Raw genomic sequence first — 21,101 nt, forward strand, 5'->3', positions numbered from 1 at the left:
AACACTATTAAAACACTGATGCAGTCCTCACGTCATTTTTTCCCCCTTATCTTCATATACAGCACAGCTTCAGCTTAACCCAAGAATCAAGCACCTATTTAGCCCTCAAAAACTGACTATTGAACTTACCATCTCCATAGAGTCGTCTACAGACATGAGTGTCTGAAGGCGCTTTCTCTGCAGCATGTTAGTGAACTCCATGTGTATGGGCTTCATGGGTCCTGTATACCGCATTATCCAGTGCTTGTCTGGGTTTGGAGCATAGTTATAACTGGGAGTGCTAAGGAACAGAAAGAAAACCAGAATGTTTTAGCAGTGTGGAAAAAAATCCATAGTAATGAATACCAGTAATTTTTCTTTGATCAACACTACCGGATTTATTCTCTGAGGTGCACAATATTAGATTCACTTTGGAAAAATCTTATACTTTCATGTTCCCTATGAAGGATGGGAGAATGAAAACAACTCTGGGGAATAAAATCTATTAAAAGAGTAAATATACCTTGTTTTTGCAGGGCCATCCAGACTAACATGGATACATTTCAAGGCCAAGAGACTAGCCTCATAAGTCTAATTCCACAAGTATGATCTGGATGGAGCATGTACTACAGAGTTCCTACTCACGGAATTGCCTTGCTTTCACCCTGTCCACATTAGCACCAAATATTATGGCTTGTGCAGTTTAACAACAGCCAAAGAACTTAGTGAAAAGGTTCTACTATGCTCAACAGCTTTTTTGAATTCAACATGACTGGCTACTTGAATGCTTTCACACTCATGCACCCAAAGGAGCATAGGCACCCTACCCAGTGTAACAAACTGCATGAGAGCTCATAGCAAGAAGTGGATATGCAGCTGCATTTTAAAGACTTGCCAAGAAAAGCAGGGTAAAGGGAAACAGGGCTCTATTTTGCAGACACTTTCAAGCCACCAACTCATTTCTGATCATCAGAAGCTTTAATTAAAATTCCTGCAAATTCTCAAGAGCTGGATTCAATGTCCTCCTGGAATCTCGCTGCCTCTCCAAGTTCTCATGATGCTGGGCACCACTAAAATGATGAGGAAAAACATGAGTGATTATCCATAATTTCATGTTGTTGGCAGCTCCAGAGACTGCTTTTCTTAGCATAATAATATTGCTTTAAGTTACCTGAATCGAAACAGGACTTATTTTGATGTAACATTACCATGATGTTGACTCTCTGCATCACCAGCTCACTAGAAAGCTCTATTACAGCTTATATTTGCAAGAAATATTATTTTACCTACCATATCTATTCCTGAAAGTTATTACTTAAGACTGAGAACTGTCTCTGTCAATTCTCTTCATACCCTGGCTCAAGAACATCACCTGGAGTCTAATATATTAAAAATTACTTTTCCTAAGTAATTTGTGAGGCTTTTTTCCTTCATAGCAAAAGAAGTCAGTCTATGCAAATGTGCAAGCAGAGGGTGATACAGTAACACAAGAAAAATAGCAGATTTTCAGTTATTTTCTTCTTCCCAACACACAATTTCCTGATAAATTCAGCTTTTACTTGGCAAATATCTACTGTTGGTTTTGTGTATGCAACAGAGCAACAGGGTTAGTTATTAAGACAAACAACAGTAATACAAGTTGAAACTTCTCCTCCAAATACTGTGTGTATCTAATGCATTTTTGAATATGACAGGTAGCCTTAAGAGTTTTAATATAAATATGAAATTAATAATCTGACAGTAAAATGTTTGATGCTGAAAGCGTCTGTTAGATGCTATCTGAAAAATGTGTGTAGGCGACAGACAAATGGAGGCTTCTTCATAGAGGGAGGAAAGGGCTGGTGTTTATTCTCTCTGTATTGTTAATAGCCTCTTGAATTTCAGAATGTTATTGTGGCTGAAATAATGACATTGCTCCTTTGAAAATGCTGACAGTTATAGAAACTGTTGCTATGTGAAGCCCAGAATGAATCAAAAATGCTTGGCAAACTCCTTTTCAGCTTACTTTGTGATTTCCTGGCTGATTTGAAACCTCCCGCTATTTAATCCAACCAAAGCCCATGATTTTCTTTGATTACTACAAATGTAACCCTCTTACACATAACAGATTTGTCTGTCTTATGGGAAAAACCCACAAATACAACATTCTTAGAAGGTGGTTAAGATAACCTCTCCAAATGTACTCAGAAGATAAGTCCTAGTTTCATTGCATCTGGCCTTGGAAAATATGGGTGGTACAATCTACCCTCTATAGAAATAACATTTCTGATCACTCTTAAACTGCCCAGCTGTTGCATTCTTGACAGCTACCAGCATAGGCAGTAAAAAGGGAAAACCAAGCATATAGACTAGTGATTTGCTATATAATTGCTGGTTCATGTGAGTAACTTTCAAACAAGAAAAGACTGTAGATGCACACGAAAAGAAGGTCTATAGAACAAGATAGAGAGACTGCAGGATAATCATACCAGCTAGTGTATGTAATAATAGAAGCAAGAGGACAAGAGCATAAATTAGCACAGAAGTACATACCAGAGTTCCCAAGCAAAGGACTCTGACTGTCAGTTTGTGCTAAAATCCACACCTCTAACTTCTAGTACTAAGAAGGCTACACAGTGCAGTGTGGATGTCAACCAGTGTAATCATTGCAGTGTCACCTGCCCTTTGCTTTGGGGACACAGCTCAAGAAACCAATTGCAGACTTTGTCAGTGGTGCCACAAGAACTAGTTCTAGGCAAGGACTTTGGCCAGGGTATTGCTTTCTGCGTTAGGGCAATTCGTAAGAAGGGTTCCACCTGATCCTTCCCTACCATACCCACATGACAACGAAACAGTGAGAGCTGCCTACACCCCATTATCACTGAGGGATTCCCTGGAATGTGGGAACAAAGGAAAAAATGGGAAGTAGAGAACTAATTTGTACATACGGTGAGGGAATGATGCACGTTCTGCATTTTTACATTTAATGTTAAACCCAGGCCAATGAAATCCCTTACAGTTTATTACTGTTATTATTTAGTGCCACAAAAATTCTTTAGAATAAGATTGGCAGTTTCTTTACACAAGATGTACATAAAAGCCTATTTTATGTTCCTATCCAAAAGAAAAAGACAGTTCCTTGATCTACTAAGATAATTTCTTTCTTTATAAACAAAATTTGATCCATGATGTGACACTTCCTGTATAATTGCCATTGTAAGAAAAGCCACCCACAATTAAAAATGGTTTTGTGTAACTAATTTATGATAAGGAAGATAAAGGTAATTTGTGTGAAAAATAGAATTTAAACTATGAACAAAAGAAAACCAGACGTAGTTTCTATTTTTCATTGCTGACCTTCCTCAAATCCTCCTAACTCTTTTTCATTTGACTAGCATAATTAAATTGCTACAGAATGTTGCTTGATAAATGATTATTATCTCTGAGATATGAATGCCTTCCAAAGGAACCTCTAATACAAGTGAGGTCAATATTAGGTATAAACTGTGGGAAATTGCTCATTTGGCATTTCTATAATTTTCATTTCAAATGAGTGTAAGACAGCAAAACAAATACAAAATCCTGCATTGCTGTAGATCTAGGACACAGAATCTCTTTGGGGCACAGCACAAAAGCATGAAATATGTAATTCTAAGTTACACAACACCTGGACAACAGAACAATAGAAGCTTTTTCTCTCAGACTCTATCTTAAATAAAATTAAAAAGCTCAAATAGCTTTCACTGGACTTTGGACTAGTCCTGAGCAGCTTCAGCTACCAACTGATTATTATTTCCATTACTTCCCAGCTCCTTTACAAATCCGAAATAAACCAGAATTCCCCTTTAAAAAACTAAAAAAAAAAAAAAAAAAAAAAAAAGGGCCTGGGAGAATCAAAAGAAAAAATCTTGAGAATAAAAAAAAAAAAAAAAAAAAAAAAAAAAAAAAAATGGGCATGTAGGATCTAAATGACAAATGCTGAGTATCAATGAAGGCATGAAGCCAGTAATTAGAAAAATATTGGAGTATGTTCAGTTGTGCTAAAGCTGATTTGGGAGAACCATTCATTTTATCAGCATGTGAGGAGATGTCTGTAACGGAACATTACAGAGCTGTGAAATGTCTCTGTGCTATAAACAAAAACCATCTCCTTGTGAACCTCATGAACATGTTAACTCAGGAACCAGGTGATGCAGCTTTTGGGACCTGTTCAAGACATTGTACTGGGTCATGTACAGACATACGACCTAATTCAGAAACAGCTTGTCTAATTTGGTGCTGCAGGCCTGTATTTCCTTTCTTTCTGTATATGAAACAGGAGCACTAAGTATTGCATACTACATGATTTTTGGTACTACCACAAAACAATATCATTTATACTTAAGGAGAGAGAGATAATTTCTTTCCCTGAAGAGATGACAGCCCAAGAATCAGATTTTGATCACCCCCACTCCAAATAAAACAGCACTTTACTTCCTAAATAGGTAACAATGTCCAATGAATTCAATATGAATATTCCCATTTATCTCAGTGAGCTACAATGCTGGGCTCTAGATACAGTCACCATTCTCAAGATACTTGTACAAGCCTAAAGAGGTAAAAAAAAATAAAAATCTCAAAACTCTTCTTACAGTGACAAACTTATGCTGAGTATTACAAAGCAAACAATGTTCTCCCAGAGGCACCCAGGACTTCTATATTCCTGAACCTGGAAATAAAAGGGTTTTATTTTTCCTTACATGTGTTGTGAGGCATTAGGAAAGAGATGTGAATACTGAGGGGCTGAATCTTCTGGGCCGTGAGGAGCAGCATGGCTTATAACCATCAGCACAGGCCTGTGAGGATACATCTTCTTTGAGATTCTGAAGAAGGTAATACTGTCATTTGTAATCAGATCGGTTAGATAATCCTGCAAGTAGAAGTAAAAGTATAATGAGATACTTGAAAAATAATTTCAAGTTGGGGGGGTCAGATGGTAAAGGGGACATCTGAGATATTGTAAGAAACAGGAAAAAAGAAGCTACTTCACTCAGAATGAGAGAAGGGAGGAGTAAGTTACAGATATTAAAACTTAAAAAAGCAAAACCAAATCATTCTTTCTTCACTGCCTAGAAATATGAAAAGCTACAGCTTCCTCTCAGAAATGACATCAGATAGGATTCTTTCTTGCCAGAGTGCATAATTGCATTCTGAAGATCACAATGCTAAATACAATCATATTAATTAAAAATAAATAAATAAAAATTACAGGTCAATTTATTTGCTTTTTGGTGTCGATATCTTCAAGGTGCATAATCTGACCTTAACATCATAGAAGTGCTTTGAAAATCCAAATGGCTTGATGTTCCTTTTTCTTAACCTCCCTCTGAACCAGAAGTCACTAAGCTAGAAGATGCTCGGCTAATTGGACCAAAAGCTCATTCAGTATTACTGACACAGTGACAATTCTATCAAATAAAATGCTGAGAATATAGAAAACTTCCTTTGGAAGATGTGGACTATCTTTCTATTTTCTAAGAAGTATCATTGTTAGTCTCCTGATATCTGCTGGAGCTATATGGATTGAAGACAGTATTTTTAGTGACAAGCCATGTTCTCTCTTAGGCTGCATCACAGGAAATGCTGCAAGTATAAATACTTCTCGAACATGAGTAGGATATGAAACTGCACCTTTAAAAAGAGAATAACAACTGTCATATCATAGTTGAACATAAAATCAGGCATAACATCTGCCCCTGGTCAAGTGAACAAGTACAAGGTGCAGTACATATTGGACTGAATCTCCTTGCAAGTGCAGTTTTCTGTCTGTGGTTCAGTCTCTCGCTCCTCTTCACCACCACCAATGACCTTGATCTGAGAAGTCAGCTTATCATCCATCAAAGGAAGCCTTTTCCCCAAGTTATTTCCTGTGCATCCCAGAACAAGGCTGACAAAAGTCTTCGTTTCTCATTTTACACATTGGTCCCAGCATAATGCATATCTGTTATGAAACTGCCATGACTATATTATTGATGTGGTATTTTCAGTCATGAAAGCAGGTGTAAATAGGCACAATTCCATCAAAGTTAACTGAAGGACCTCACTTCATCACCATATGCAGGGGAAGGGAGAACATACAATATGCCAGACCGAAGCAAAACTGGCTTCTGAGCATACTTTTAATACCTGAGTCCATACTTATATCTGAGAGAGAACACTGGAGTGCTCTCAAAAAAGCACCAACGTTTATATGAAATGTGCCTCTTCTTTAAGCTGGTTGCTCACTATCTTAAGTGTCATCCATTATGAAAGCATAGTTTCAAACTTCATTTTGAAGATAATTTTCACCTGGTTAAAGTGAAAGTCATTCAAATTCAACACTGCAAACCCAGTGTCTTCCAGGCCAAAAGACCAAGCAGAAACATTTCCTCTAACAGATTTCTTCTTTAAAGAGCTCCAGGTTGCAGAGGTTGTTGCAGACTGTGCAAATGCATACAAAACTACCCATTCATCTAAAAAAGTTGACAGAAACTGAAAAAAGAACAATCAAAGTAGAATATATCCTGTAAGAAAATCTGAAAGAATTTGCAAAGATTTCATTTGCAGAGGATTAGTGCTCAGCAGTTGCTTTCAAGGACAGGATCAGCAATGTTTTTTTCCTAGTTTTCCACTGGCACGTAATTAACATTAACAATGTCAAGTAGATAGGGCTAAAAAATAATCTGATTATATTGTTCATTGCTGGAAAATTAAATTTCCAGCAACAAAAATGGCAGAAGCAGTCTTGTATGTCAGCTTCTGTTTGTTCATTTGAACTCCAGTGTTAACACCAACAAGTGCTGTTGCTCTGCATACTATCTTCTGTTTATTACCATAGCTCTGTATTATGCAAGAATATGAAGATTATAAAAACATGTATATTTTATCACTTTTTTTTTTTAAATCATCAAACTCAGTAAGAAAAACTAAACCAAATGAAAACCTAAACATTTTCAAGTATTACATACACAAACCAGAGCTGAGAATATTGGAACATACAGTTCCCTGATGGGTCCTTGGAGCAATAGGGAACAGTGCCCTGTGAAATCACTTGCCTGACATTGTTCCATGTAAGATCTATTTCCATCATATCATTTTTGGTACATAGCTTTAAAGATTAGTTCTCTCATTCTTCATAGATGAGAAGGGAAATAAAAGACAAATAATTCTGTACATCAGGTGCCCTTTCCCCTTGGCAGCTGGTGATAGCAAAGGAAACCCTAGAAGCCTGTTAAGTTTTATCTTTCAACACAAAGTACATTCAATTAAAAATGACAAATAGGGGAGGGGAAGGGAGAAATCAGAGACATCAGCCTTTCAAAGGAAAATCTGACTGTGCACATATTGCTAATGAAACACAAATACAGAGGCAGGATTTGTGCTCAATAAGAGAGAGCAAACCGAGACTTTGTTGAGCAAATACACCTTACAAATTAATGTCACTCCAGAGCAAGCTACCTTCCTAAGTTATACACTACTGAAACTACAGCAGTTTATGGATAAATTTATTTACCATCATACTTCAGAGACAATTCAGGCCAATTTAGGAATTCACATAAGCTGGTTCCTTTGGAAAGATAACACATTTGGCTGAAATAAACATACTCCTGACTGCAAACAGGTAACTGAGCTGCAACGTGTGCTAGATGAGGGGAAAAAAAACAAAACCAAAACCAAAAAAACCCAACAGGTTCTGCATTTGACAGTGGTTATCAAGCACTTTAGTAAGTTTGGCCAGGGTATAACATCCTTGCAAGGATATTAAGAAACGTATGTGCCTGTAACAATGCACAAAGATATAAATTTAATAGTCACATTCTCCTCTCATTCAGAATAATCCTAAGATATATGCCAAGATATTATGAATTCTCCAACATATTACAGCTGTGAAACAAGTTCCTTAAAGTAATATAAAAAGATGGGTTTAGCTAGAGGGAACTGGATTCTTATCTCATTTACGCTTGTGTAACTCCACTGGAGTCAGTTCTGTACCAGGGGAATAGATGACAATCAGACTCAGCACACAATAATTAAAGTATACGAAGTACAGAAATTGTTATCATGCAGCTTTTAAACTGATTTTCACATCTTCAGCTCATAATGCATAATACAGTCTCAGAACATTTTGTTTGTTTCCATTGCTGCTAACAATGTTTTCAGTAACATGACCCTCCCGGAATGGAAGATAAGGAGAAGTCCAAACACAATGCCTATTGGGCTGTAGCTAATGTTACATGGAGCAGCTTTCATGTATGAAAGAATTCTTTAGTTAGATTGAAACCATGAAGCACAGCCTTCTTGCAGTCACGCCCAAATGTTAAAATAATAGAAATAAATCAATAGCACCTACCCTGGAGTAGTCATATCCATGCTTCTCCTTCACTCCATTTCTACAGAGTGTATAGTTATAAAATCGAGAGTTTTTGAGTAATCCAACCCATTCTTTCCAACCAGGAGGCACATAGGAGCCATTGTACTCATTGAGGTACTTTCCAAAGAAAGCTAGGGGTAGAGAAAGCAGAAGCATAGTAAGAAGGCGTAATAGAAACACTTCAAAGACACCACATTTAACTGTATTCTTTCCTTTCTGTCTCTTCTTCAAGGAGCTTTGTTTTCTGCATTCGAATACATGCAAGATAAAAGATAAGCTCTTCGTTTGCCTGTATTTATTTCAGAGCTCCAGATCTTATGATTTACAACCTGACTACGTAAGAGAGAAATGGGACCACAATTACCATTATATTTTCTTTATTTTCTGATACATTCAGATTCAGATGAATAAAACAGAGAATGCCTAAACCACTGCTGGTTGCCACATTATCTTATCCTGCTCTGAATCACCCAATTTAGCTACATTTTTCATTTTGATTACACCCACTTAAGCCATCTCCACCTAAGGAACTGGCAGAAGTAGTGAAGTTACTAATAGGAGGCTGGCTCAGGAGAAACGATGACAAATGAGGATCATAAATATGATGGGATTTTAAACTGGTTGCATAGAAGAAATGAAACAGCAGTGGTTTTGGCAGAACAAGCGCGGAACGAGTACAAGGGTTCTTGCAGAATACAGGGCAGGCATTTGAGCCATCCTCCCAGAAGAGCTCTGTGTATGCAAGCCTTACTCTGTAAGCCCCAAGCGTGCAGACACAAATGGTTAAGGAAAATGAAAAACATTAGATTTCTAGGAGAAGAACACAAAGCCTCTAAAGTACACGATGTACCCAATGATGCTTTCACACCACTCCAGTTAAAAATTAAATGAAGGAACATATTTTTTTAGTATTAGTTTATGTAGCATCACTCTGCAGTTACAGGATAAATTATATTGGAAGACTCCATTCGTCTAGCTAGGGTTTTTTTAAACCTTAAAGGCAAAATTTTGCTCTTGGGTCTGCAGACTGTACTGCGATTCAGCACCTGACTTTCTGTGATCAGAGCTCCAATCTCAGTATTTGAATGGCCAGGCAATACAAGTTAGCATTGCCATAGTGACTACCACATAAAAGATCTTTACACTTGTTCCACTTGTCAAAACAAACACTTTTAATTCAGAGGTACATAGTGTCTGCAGCATCTCATACTGGCCGTCTATCAGTGAACATCTGTGAATCCATAAGGAGTATCTAAGATTCGGTTCTTAGATGAAACCTCACTTCATAATCTACCAAGATTTGAGCACAAAATTCACATTTCCCAGATTCTTAATAATTTTTTCTTTTAAGCATCCAGCCCATATTGCCTGATACTGCACCTTCTTGTACTTAAATAAATGCAAGGAGCAATAGTGTAGATAGAGTAAGACAGGTTTTCAGCCAGTGTAAAAAGGGCCAGCCTCACTGAAGTCAATGGATTTACATCTATTTGAAGTAGGCTGAATATCTGTCCACAAGATAGACACAGTGTGAAACAGTGAATATTTGAGATCTTTTAAAGCATTTGAAAGGGATAAGTGTTGACAAAATTAAAATCTACATCACAGAAGATGAAGAGGGTGCATCTATTGCTACAGAATAAATTCCTTAAAATTACACTGTGCTTTCAAAATATTTTGAAAAAGCAGATTAGGTGCTATGCTATTTTACAGACGAGCCACTTACGAGAGTTAAGCGACTGATGCTGCTGAGAAGAGTTTGACTGTCTTAAAGTACCTCATGAGATCTTCTTCAACCAAGCAAACTAAACTGGCAGCAATGAACAAAGCAAAATCTAGTCCACTATGGATGAAAACTCACGTTACTCAGGGACTGTATTTATACATGAACAACTCTTCTAAAGAATGAAAGGCAACTTAAGCAGCTATGGGTATTAAACCAATACAGATGCACATTCTTTCTTGGCCACTGTCTGAAGTAGCAGGGATGCATGAGGCTGTCCAAAGTCTTTTGTCCCATATTACTTCCGAACAGTTATATTTGGCATTTCTGCTCACGGGGACCAATCTGTTCCTAAAACCTTTGGCTGAGCCAGCTGAAGAACTCAGGAAAGAGGCATTTTGTAAAGAATTACTTCATTGTTTTTCTGCAGAGGCTATAAAGTCTGGTGGAAGTTCCTTCCCGCACCTTTTGCATCCCCCCCATTGTACGTTCAGGATGTCATTATAACCTTGCATGGATGCTGAAGTGCTTTAAATAATTTTCTCTGCTGTTTCCCTTCTGCCATTTCACATTTTTTCCTTTCCCCCTTTGTCTCAGCCATTTAAAGGCTTGTTATTCACAAATTTTTAAATGTCACCCCTCTCGGTACAAAATATTGGTTACAATAAAGCTCTCTCGATGCTGCCGAAAGATCTTGATTTTGGATTGTAAAGGTTCTCTCACAGATAATTTTCCCCCTTAACAGATTAGTTCACCACCAGAGACAGCTGCTCACTAGCATACACGTGCCTCTGGTACACCCAATTTCAAACCACTCCAAGATTTCATTAATAAACATTCACAGAGGCTGCTGTTTGATATGCTCAGCCATGTTCCTATCTCCAGTCTATGCAATGATCATTAAACAACATCCAAATGGTTGTTTTTAATAAATGCATTAAGAATGTGATTTTCCTTTGCTTTCAACACTATACAATGTAGTTTCTCCTAAGACTACAGAAAACAGGATATGCAAGAATTGAGGCCTTTGTACACTGTTACCACTTCCGTGGGGGTTCATAACCTTCTAAGGTTCTTTGCTCAGAGTCTCACCCTTGGATGATAAGCACCTGGAAAATTCTTTGGTACTGAGTGGAATTTTTACAAGAGGTTTTCTTTTTTAAACTCTTCCTGTAAGGAAACAAAATTGCACACAAAAGATTTTTCCCTGTGCTACCAATTAATACAAAGGTCTGCTTTGAATATAACACAACCATAGACATAACAAGGTCATAGCTCATTGCTTAAAAAGCAGATCTTGCATATTGTCAAATGGAGTGTAAAGCACAATCAGAACAGACATCAAGGCATCATTTACCAGCACTGGAACTGTTCAAGCCAGTTCTATCATCTATCTATATCATCGCTGTGGTTTAACCCCAGCTGGAAACTATACTCCAGGACAATCACCTACCAGCCCCCACAAATTTGTTGGATTTTTTCCCTCCTTTTTTAAAATAGAAAATCTTTTCCCAAAACCTACCTAAAAGTACTACTAAAATGCATCTACAAAGTATATTCACAAAACCTGCATTAAATTGAAAACTAAGATAATTTAGGATGCATCAATAAAACAATGCAGGGGATCATTCATTCCTCTATTCCATATGGACTACCCAACATTGGGAGTTGGACATAATAGATCTTTTTCACTTTGAAAACTACAAATCCAGTGGAAGTCAACAGAGATTCACCAGTGTAAAGCTGCCAGATCAGATTTAGACACAGATTTTCAGTCTTTCATTGCTTCCTTGATTTGGCAGCTCTGATTCTGACCATAGTCATCTGACAGACTACTGGCCAAGATCACTTATCCATTCCTCTAATAACCTGCTTAACAGCATTATCATAGTGTTTATGTTCATTTTAAATAAAGTAAGAAGGAAATCAAGAAAGGAATGTATGAGAGGAGTACTGGTAATAACTTTCTGACAGTGACACGTTACATTCTGTTGGGAAGCAGTGAGAGATAAAGCTCTTCCTACATGTAAAGCCAAGCCAGGCAGCGCACTAGAAAAAATACACTGTGGAGCAACGCTAGCCTGGCTTCAAGGCTTCAACCTAAGAGTCTTTTCACCTGTGGGGGGATTACTGAGAGGACAAAGCCAGCTCCTCATGGTGGTGCATGGTAGGAGAAGAAAGAACCAGCACAGACTGAACAAGCAAGTTTCAGCCTGGATGTAAAGAAAAGCTTTTTCACAAAGAGAAGAGTTGAAGAGTGAAACAGGTTGCTCAGAAACACTGTCAGTTCCAATCCTTGGTGTTTTTTAAGACTAGACTGGATAAAGCTCTCAGCAACATGGCCTGGGACAGGCTTTGAGCAGGCAGTGGAAAAGAGACCTCCTGAGGTCCCTTCCAATCTGAATTAGCCTGTGATCCCATGATGGACTTGGTGACTTATGGGGCCCATTTTCAGTTGAATATACATGATTCGTGGATTTGAGAATTTAGGAATATATTTATAAACATTCATGTTCTCATAATAATCTGAGAAAAAGTAAAATTCAGCTTTTTACTGCTCCCAGACAGTACAGTCAGTATTCACACCATACATCCCTCCTCCTGGAGTCTTCGTGCTATGTAGCTACATCCACCTATTAGCACCCCATTCAATCGCACTTACCACCATGACTGTGAAGTTAAATTCACCTTTTAAGCTATTAACCCTCTACATTTAAACGAGAATGTTGTGCATTAAGTACTTGAAAGATGTATTTAAAGCACTGTTTTTCTGACATATTTCAACAGCCAACTTTCCGGGTATTAACTTAGGTTTTGAGCTGCAAGTCTTAGCTGCTCATAGGGATTTGTGTACCCCTCTAACATCTTTCACTTCTGTACCTGATTGCAGTTGTTCCCAGCTCAAAGGTGAACAATTAGCTACATCGGAGGAATCCCTTAGTTTTGGACTGGGGAAAGGGGAAAATTTCTGATCTTATTTACATTGTATACCTAACAAAAATTACTTTGAGTACTTTTTGTCCTCTAAGAGACAATCAGAGGAAAGCAGATGAGAAAGCACTCTCAGCGTGGCTAAGCATGCATGTAACAAGCAGTAAGCCCAAAGGTCAACTCAGCTTTGTACTCACAGCATGGCCAAAAATACTCAAACTGTACAATAGACCAAACCCAGCGAAATAAATGGATTTACAGCAGATAAATCTGAGATAAAATCCTATAATTTAATATTAAATTTGGTTCCATGGAAAACAATTTTCAGGAGAGATCAGTTCTTATCAGGTATCAAAGTAACTGACCAGATTTTCCAAAAATCAGTAACTCTTAAGTGCTGAAGTCACCTGAACAAAACGGTCCCAACTAGTACCTTCAGTGACAACTGAAAGTATGACACTACTGCAGAGATTTGAAGATACAGCAGTAATATTAATACTTCAGTAACTGCAATAAATGGAATGGGTTGCTCAAAACATACAGTGAGTTCCTGGATTTTAGAGTATTTTAAAGGAGGAAAAGCGGGTTTAAGACCACGTTTTGTTCTCACTTAGTTCCACCAGTTCCAGAGTGCTAAGGAAAACTGAGCTCCAAGTACTTTTTAATTTCTTTTCCTTTTTATGTCTGCAACAGTCCTTGAAATGACAAATACATTGAAACACTCGACCAGCAAGACTAAGGAGAAAAGTACAGGTGTACACACACACACACACACTTTTAGTCTATTGCACATAATGTCCCATTTTTTCCTCTAACCTATAATACACCGATAGCACAAAATTTTCTTAAAGATCACAGGCTCCATCATAGGGACATAAAAAGAGTATTACTAAAGGCAAGAGCCTTTACATGCACAGTTCTTCTCTGTAACTGGAATAAAAATTATCATTACAATTCCTGAAGCATAATAATTGTAAAAACCATGTTGTACAGTGGCTGGTATCCACTGCGGTTAGAATAGCCTACAGGCTTTCTTGTTATGCCAGGGGACTAGTTTGATATCTCATAGGACAAAGGCAATGCACAGTAATCTTTATGACACCTTTGTTCCCTCTTCCTGAATTTGCATTGCACATTCCTCAGTTGTGGCCAAGGATCAGTGCCAAGATCTATTTAATGAATCAGGGGAATTGGCTGAAAGGGAACAGATGAAGCCAAATAAAACAAAAGGGCTCAAACCAAATATTTTGAAATGGTCAACAAGGAATCACACTGAAGAATGCTGACGGGGAGCCAAGTCTTGCTTGTCCTTCTCAGGTGAGGAAACTCCCAGTAGAACTGGGGCCAAGTCACCTTCACTAATGCTTATGGCATAGCTTACAAGAGTTTAAACACAACTCTAATTGTAAGGCAAAAATATCTTTCTGAACAGCCCTCTCACGCACACCCTCTAAACGTTAAAGGAATAAAATCTAGAAATATCAGTCTTCCTATCATCAATCTTTATCACAATTCAGGACAAGATGACTTAATGTATTGCAGCAATATCATTTCCTATGCCAGGCAGCACGTGAGAAAGCAGGACTCGCTGCATGGTTTTAGAACACTACTACACAGCACAGCTCACTGTCACTAGTCAGCCTGCTCATATGCCTTGGTGGCTGATCCTGAACATTCAGATTTTCCAGAAATCACTTCCCAAAATCAAAACCACGACACAAAGTATTTTATGAAAAATCTACCATGGGTATCACTCCTCCATTTTACATATCACAGCCACAGAAGAATTTTAACCTTTAGACTTATCCTCCTTTCATCACAGCAATATTTCCTCCTCCATACATAAAACCCCCAAACCTCCCCAACAGAAGATTGCCAGACCTTTTTTTTTTAATAACAGTCTAAGCAAAAGCTCATCTAGGTTAACCCTGAATCTTTACTGAAATACCAAAGTCTGCACCATGTTACTTGGGCCAACTCCAGAAGAAATTCATTTAGAGCCATTTTGTCTACAGGATTTGAAGAAAACCCAATCACCAAGTTTCAGGGAAGTACCGAGATACACTGTGAAGAAGAAATACTTGGTGTATTTTAGCAAGCCGGGTTTTTTCACATAGCAACAAACTTGGAGGAACACTACTTAAAGTATTAGTTCATAAATAAAAACAATAAAGTCTTACTGAATCCAACTAAGAAAGAAATCCAAACCTGGTTCTATGTAATCACAGAACTCCTTTCAAAAAGATATTTACCCAAAGAGAAGAAATCTGGGTTCTACAGAAGTTTATTGTCTGCACATTTACCTTTTACTTTTGACAAAAAAAATACATGAAGCTTCTTTTTTCAAATAACCAGTCACATTTTACAGTCATGAAATGAATCTATCTCAAAAACATATATAGTCCTCCCATGCATAACATTTACACAAGGACGAGAAGTGCTACTCTAACTTTGGAAGATACTCATACTACTAAAACATACAAAAAGACATGAGGGTGTTCCAGTTTAAGGCAATTGGAATTCAACTTCCAGAAACTGGAATTAGAATCCATCTGCAAAGTCTTTGCCGTAGGCACTGGCAAGTCTTTGAAATCATCACTGTTCTCCTATGCACTTCATTAAAAGATGGCACACAGCTTATTGTTCTGTCTTTGAACTTCCACATCACTAAGCTTTTCGAGTGCCCACTACATTGCGTATCACTGCTGTACAAGGGCAAGTATCTAACCAATGGGTTATACACTATGTTCTGTGCGGGCCATGTAGAACACTCACACCTTTGGGCATATAGGAAAGAGAACTTACGAAAACTGAACTCAATAGATTGCATTACTAAATTAAATTTGATTATTTTTAAAGACCTCTGGGGAAAAAAACAAACAACAAAACCAAACAACCCCCCAAAAAACCCCAACAAAACAAAACAAAAACAAAACACCCCAAAACCCCAACAACCCAGCATTCTAGGAAAGCAAAGAAAAAAGAATGCAAGAAGTTAACAAAAGGACTTAAACTGCTAGCTGGATAAAACTAAAGATCTTAAATTGGATTGAGAAGGAGGGAATCTCTTTTAATTTCTGGCTGACAAGCTACTTAATACTGAACAAAAATGGCACTGGAAGATGAAAAACTTAATAAGCCAATATGTTCCTTTACCTTGTTAAGTTCCACCATCCTAAAAGATCTCCACTAATAAAGACTTTAAAAACATGTTCATCATCTATGCGCAGGTATGTGGTTCAGCTTTTAGCTGTTCTGAGTGCTATGAAATGATAATACTATTGCTGAAGAAATACCAAGCTATGAATTACTTCTTGCTTGAAATGATAAATCAGTATGACAAAGCCATTACACTTCAAATGCTAGTACGGGCATCCTATCAGAAGAGTACATTACAGTAGGGGGAAAGAAAAGATGAGCTACTGTGCACAATCTGCAACATTTTATGTTGAAAACAGATAGATAGGAAGAAATAAGAGAGATGGTAAGAAGGAAACAAACTGACTAGATATAAGGGAGCCACAGACATTATCTGAACTCTGTAGTTGTGGATGCCTTGGTCTCAAGACTCCCGGGAAAGTTTTATTAGATTACAGGCTATCTTGTGGATTTTACTCAGCAAGTTACTCACAGAAGTGTATATATTCCTCTCTTCAGGATAGTTAAAACATGTTAAGCAAAGTAAAACTACATGCAGAGAACAAGTGATGAAACAGTAGCTGTATAGGCAAGTTTCACTTCTACAACATCTGCATAATCCTCAAGAGACCACAGCTCCACTTAATGTGTTCTCATTTGAAGTTATCATACATTATAATATGTTTAAAGTGAAATTATTATGCTTAGAACTCAATTCATAGAAACAGAGGCAAAAAAAATACATGCATGTTTGACTTGAAACCAACTTACAGTTTAGAACTGATGTTAAAGCTGGGAGAAAAAGGAAGTCTTCAACACAAGGCAGGAAATCCAGAGCTGTCTTATCTTTGAAATGTCATTCTCCAGAATATTTGCAGGATATTCCAGCTCAATAATTCACCACCTGGTAAATTCTGGACCAAGCCCACCAGAAGCAGTAACATGGCCAGAGTCAGTGGTTTGGGCTATACATCAGGACTCTTCCTGTGTCCTTTCCAGCAGAGAACCTTGGTTTCCTATTGCACTAACAGCTCGCAATACAGCCACTATGCCCAATCTTTCTTTCAGACCATTTTCAAGTCTAATGGTCTCAAACTAACAGGTATAAATTGACAGATCTTGCTAAAATAATATTTCCATAGAGAGAGCAAAAGATCCAAGGAAACTCATTTACCTTCCAGATAAATAATTCAGAAACCTGATAACCAGTTTTGAAAAGTCACCTAGATGTCTTGGAGATGAGTATCATAACACTTCTGTTCCTGATCTTGCAAATCACAAAGTCTGACTCATAAATCACTTGGTTATTCTTTTTTAAAATAGCTTTCAGTTCTTCATCAGCTGCAAATGCTGTTTGCTATGCATGGAGGATGTGACTCTGACCTGGATAATCAGTTTCCTTTATACACATGTACCATGACAGTGAAGCACAGCAAGGCAGAGTGGGCACTGGACTGTGAATCACAACCTGCATCTCTTCATGTTGCTCTTCAACTGCATGTGACCTTGTAGAAAGTACTTCACTATTCTGTCTCTACTTCTGTTTACCTTTTGACTCTTTAGGTCACCAGTGATTCCCTATCAAGCAGTTATACACAGAGATCAACTTCAGTTAAGTTTTTAAGTATTACTGTAATAAAAAACAGCAACCACCAACTATTGTGGAGAGAGGAAACTCTACAGCAGGGAACTGATAATCTGAGAGTTTTTCTTCTGGTATGTATCTAGATATTAAAGCCTGGTCACATGTTTTTCAGGTTCATTCCTCCTTTAATAAACATTTGCCAATAGCCTTTCACCTCTTTCTTACAATTTATATGGTAAAAATCACTTTAAAATGTCAAAGGCTGAGACAGTGAAGTGGAAAAATAATTATTTGAATGCAGTCAGCCACTGTATCTTCTTAGTCTAATATTAATGGAAGGAAATGGAAGATTGTCACTGAATTTTAATGAATTCATTAGTTAATTATTGTAAAGCCCTATGAAAGTGCTAAGAATGATTATTACTTTTATTCCCAAGAAATTTTTTACAATGGCAGAGATGAACCTCCCACAATGACTTTTCTCTAGGTTCAAAATACACGACTGATGCAAAAAAGCATTTATCAATTCTTTGCACAGTTCAAGCATGGACTTGCCATCAGAGTGAGATACTGACGTATTACCCTACAAGTAGCCACTTTTTCCTTTGCTAATGGGGTTATTTAAGTGAATAGGGTTAGCTGTACTATAGGGCACTGCTCAACAGGAACAAGGCTGCTAAGTTCGCCAAAACATCCTGCATTTGCTGCATACTCAGCCACCTTATTAAGCATGAATATAAATTAACAGAACTCTCTCAGAAGATTCAGTGAAGCAAGAGTGTCCTTCTGCCAGGCTGAATTTGGCCCACCATCCCTAATTCTGTTGAATTTAATAAGATAAACATGTTTTTTTCATTTCCTGACTGCAGATAAGGCTGACAAAATATTCTGGAATCAGTCACCAATTTTAAGACCTAATCATTCAGCCAGCCAGGAAAATGAAAAAGAAAAGCTTTTCTCATTAAGTAATGTCTAAGGGAAAGTTTAAATCTGTATTTCAATAAAACGTCTTGGTATTTGCTGCAGGACCTAAGCGTGCAACAATGCCTTGTGCATCTTAAAAGCTCTCTCATAGAAAGAGATGGGTATGTTCATGGAAAACACAACTTATTTTTCTGTAAGTGTTTACACAAGAACCTTTGGCAGAGAAATTCCCTGTCATTCAGAGATGTTTGTCACAGGATCTCTTTGTTTCTTTTCCATTCTAATCATGTCCTGCTCCAAGCTGAAGTACTAGCATCCATTAATTTAAGTTAGTGTTGATTCAGATGTTGCTTACACTGACTTTTCCTAAAGATTAATTCATCAATTGGCTTGGTTTGTTTACATAAATTGTCCTTCTTGCCTAATTTCCCACAATATGTAATAGGACAATGACATGAGAAGCTCTTCAAAATCAGACTGATTGCTTTAATATACTGAGATTGGGAACGTGCTCTTCTGCATGCAGAGGCTGTGTGATAAGGACACAGCTTCCAGTCACTGTTCAGGACACTGGCATTTTTTAAACTTTGAGATGAGTTAATGTTTGCAATACCTACTGCCCCAGTGGCTTCCACTGTAGAAGGAAAACCCATCCTTTGCCTTGTCATGCTATTTATTATAACTGACCCACATAAAGTGAGCCCTATGCATGACAGTCAAAACCCTGGCTGTTAAAGGCAAAGATAGAACTTCTCTTGAGCTCAGCCTCTTCCTTCTATCTCTACTCTTCCAAGCCTGGTGCCTAACAAAGTTGATCAAACTTTTTAAAGTGCCAAATTTGAAAAATATAAAACCAGCAACCAAGGCTGAAACTGAAAAGCAATTACAAGTAAGTCACACCTTTTCCATCTCCTATTTTTCACTTGCAATAGAAGAGAAACCTGCCCCACACTGCTCCCTCCAGCCTGCCTACCACTGGTGCACTCCCAGAGGCATCAGGAGCAGCACAAGTCTGTAGAGATCCAACCTGCAGATGCCACTGCCACAGGGGAACACTACAATGCAGACAGAACAGTCCCAAGCAAAATCACCTTTTGTAAGAGAACACCACACAGGGAGATCACAAGCACTAGAGCAAAGCACAAGGAGATGTGAAACAAGTGGCAGGAAAGAAAAACAGAGGGAAGATTAAGTGCACTAGAAGAGTACAACTTCTTCCTTCAAGTTTAAATAAAAGAGAAGAGAGAGATACATGGGGAGAAGGCCTGGCTTCTGAATTAAGAAAAAACTAAACTCCCTTACAAAATAATAGCTTTCTCACTCCAAGGTTATGAACTTAAATATAAAAGCAAGCCTCAAAAGGCTTTTATTCCTCATGGGTCTGGGTCTCCAAAAAAAAAAAAAAAAAAAAAATATAAATATAAAAAGAAAGGGGAGGGGGAATCAGGAAGTTAAACTGTTTGCAGCACAAACCACAGAACTCAAAATAAGAATAATAATAATAAAAAATTACAAAATGAACTCCTATGCTTTCCAGATCTTCCTTTGTTCACTGCAGTCATGTTCAAAGAGGTCTCCCCATTTGAGAGAAACTATATTCATCGTCTCCCAAATGATCTCCTTAGTAGGCTACTTTTGAAACGAGAAATCGAGTGAACAAGGTTCTAAAGTTCAATTTCCTGCTGTTTCTGAAGCAGGTAAATCTGATCAGATCTTTGGGGAAGAAAAAGAAAAAAGAAAAAGAAAGAAAAAGGTAAACCAATACCTTCTTACTGCTTCATAGAGGATAACTCAAGACTTTAACTGTAGATCAGAAATGAACACCCACCTCCAATGACAGAAATTTCCATTTAAATTTTTTATAATAACGTATCACATTTAACTACATGAATGAGGATCTCATTTACACCTGAAGATTGCTTTGTACTTGTACAAGTACTATTACCACGTATTCCCATAAATTTAGTTTGCAAATTAAGAGAGAAGAAATTAAGACTGAAAGTATAATACAGATTCATTAAGATCTTAGGTCTAAATTTAAGCATTAAGTTAATGTAAGAATTTAAGACATATGAATACCAGGACACTTGCAATAGCTACGCGCATTAGTAGAAATAGCAGGTGCTTGAAACATAGACACTAAATGTAAAAATTATTATAATAAACAAACATCAGTAAATGCAGAGCAAACAATTTGTGAAGAAAAAGCCATTAACCTTGGTGTGGTATTCATATGATCACTGGTATCAGTGCCAGGAATGATAAATGGAGGGAAACAGCAACCAATTAATAAGGCATGTGCACTTCCCCCAGTTTACTTCTTTCTAGATTAATTCATGTCTTTATTTTAGACAAACAAAACAAGGAAATTACCTATTTAAGACCAAGACTTTGCAGCAATAATGTAAAACTCACGTGAATAGTTAGAAAGAAAATAATGACGTTGTTACAGT

The 21,101-nt window shown here is 37.5% G+C and overlaps 1 protein-coding gene across 2 annotated transcripts in view; it reads right to left on the bottom strand.

Moving 5' to 3' along the window:
- SULF2 (sulfatase 2) overlaps positions 1-21,101 on the bottom strand; it is a 59,828-nt gene that overhangs the window by 31,968 nt on the left and 6,759 nt on the right. For both annotated transcript variants that reach the window (XM_010015099.1, XM_010015098.1), the window contains exons 3-5: positions 8,327-8,478; positions 4,698-4,867; positions 130-280 (exon numbers count right to left, since the gene is read on the bottom strand). In XM_010015099.1, coding sequence (XP_010013401.1) covers positions 130-280; positions 4,698-4,867; positions 8,327-8,478 — 473 coding nt within the window. The remainder of the gene's footprint in view (positions 1-129; positions 281-4,697; positions 4,868-8,326; positions 8,479-21,101) is intronic.

Source organism: Nestor notabilis, unplaced genomic scaffold, assembly GCF_000696875.1.
Source record: "Nestor notabilis isolate BGI_N333 unplaced genomic scaffold, ASM69687v1 scaffold5275, whole genome shotgun sequence".
Classification (NCBI taxonomy): domain Eukaryota; kingdom Metazoa; phylum Chordata; class Aves; order Psittaciformes; family Psittacidae; genus Nestor; species Nestor notabilis.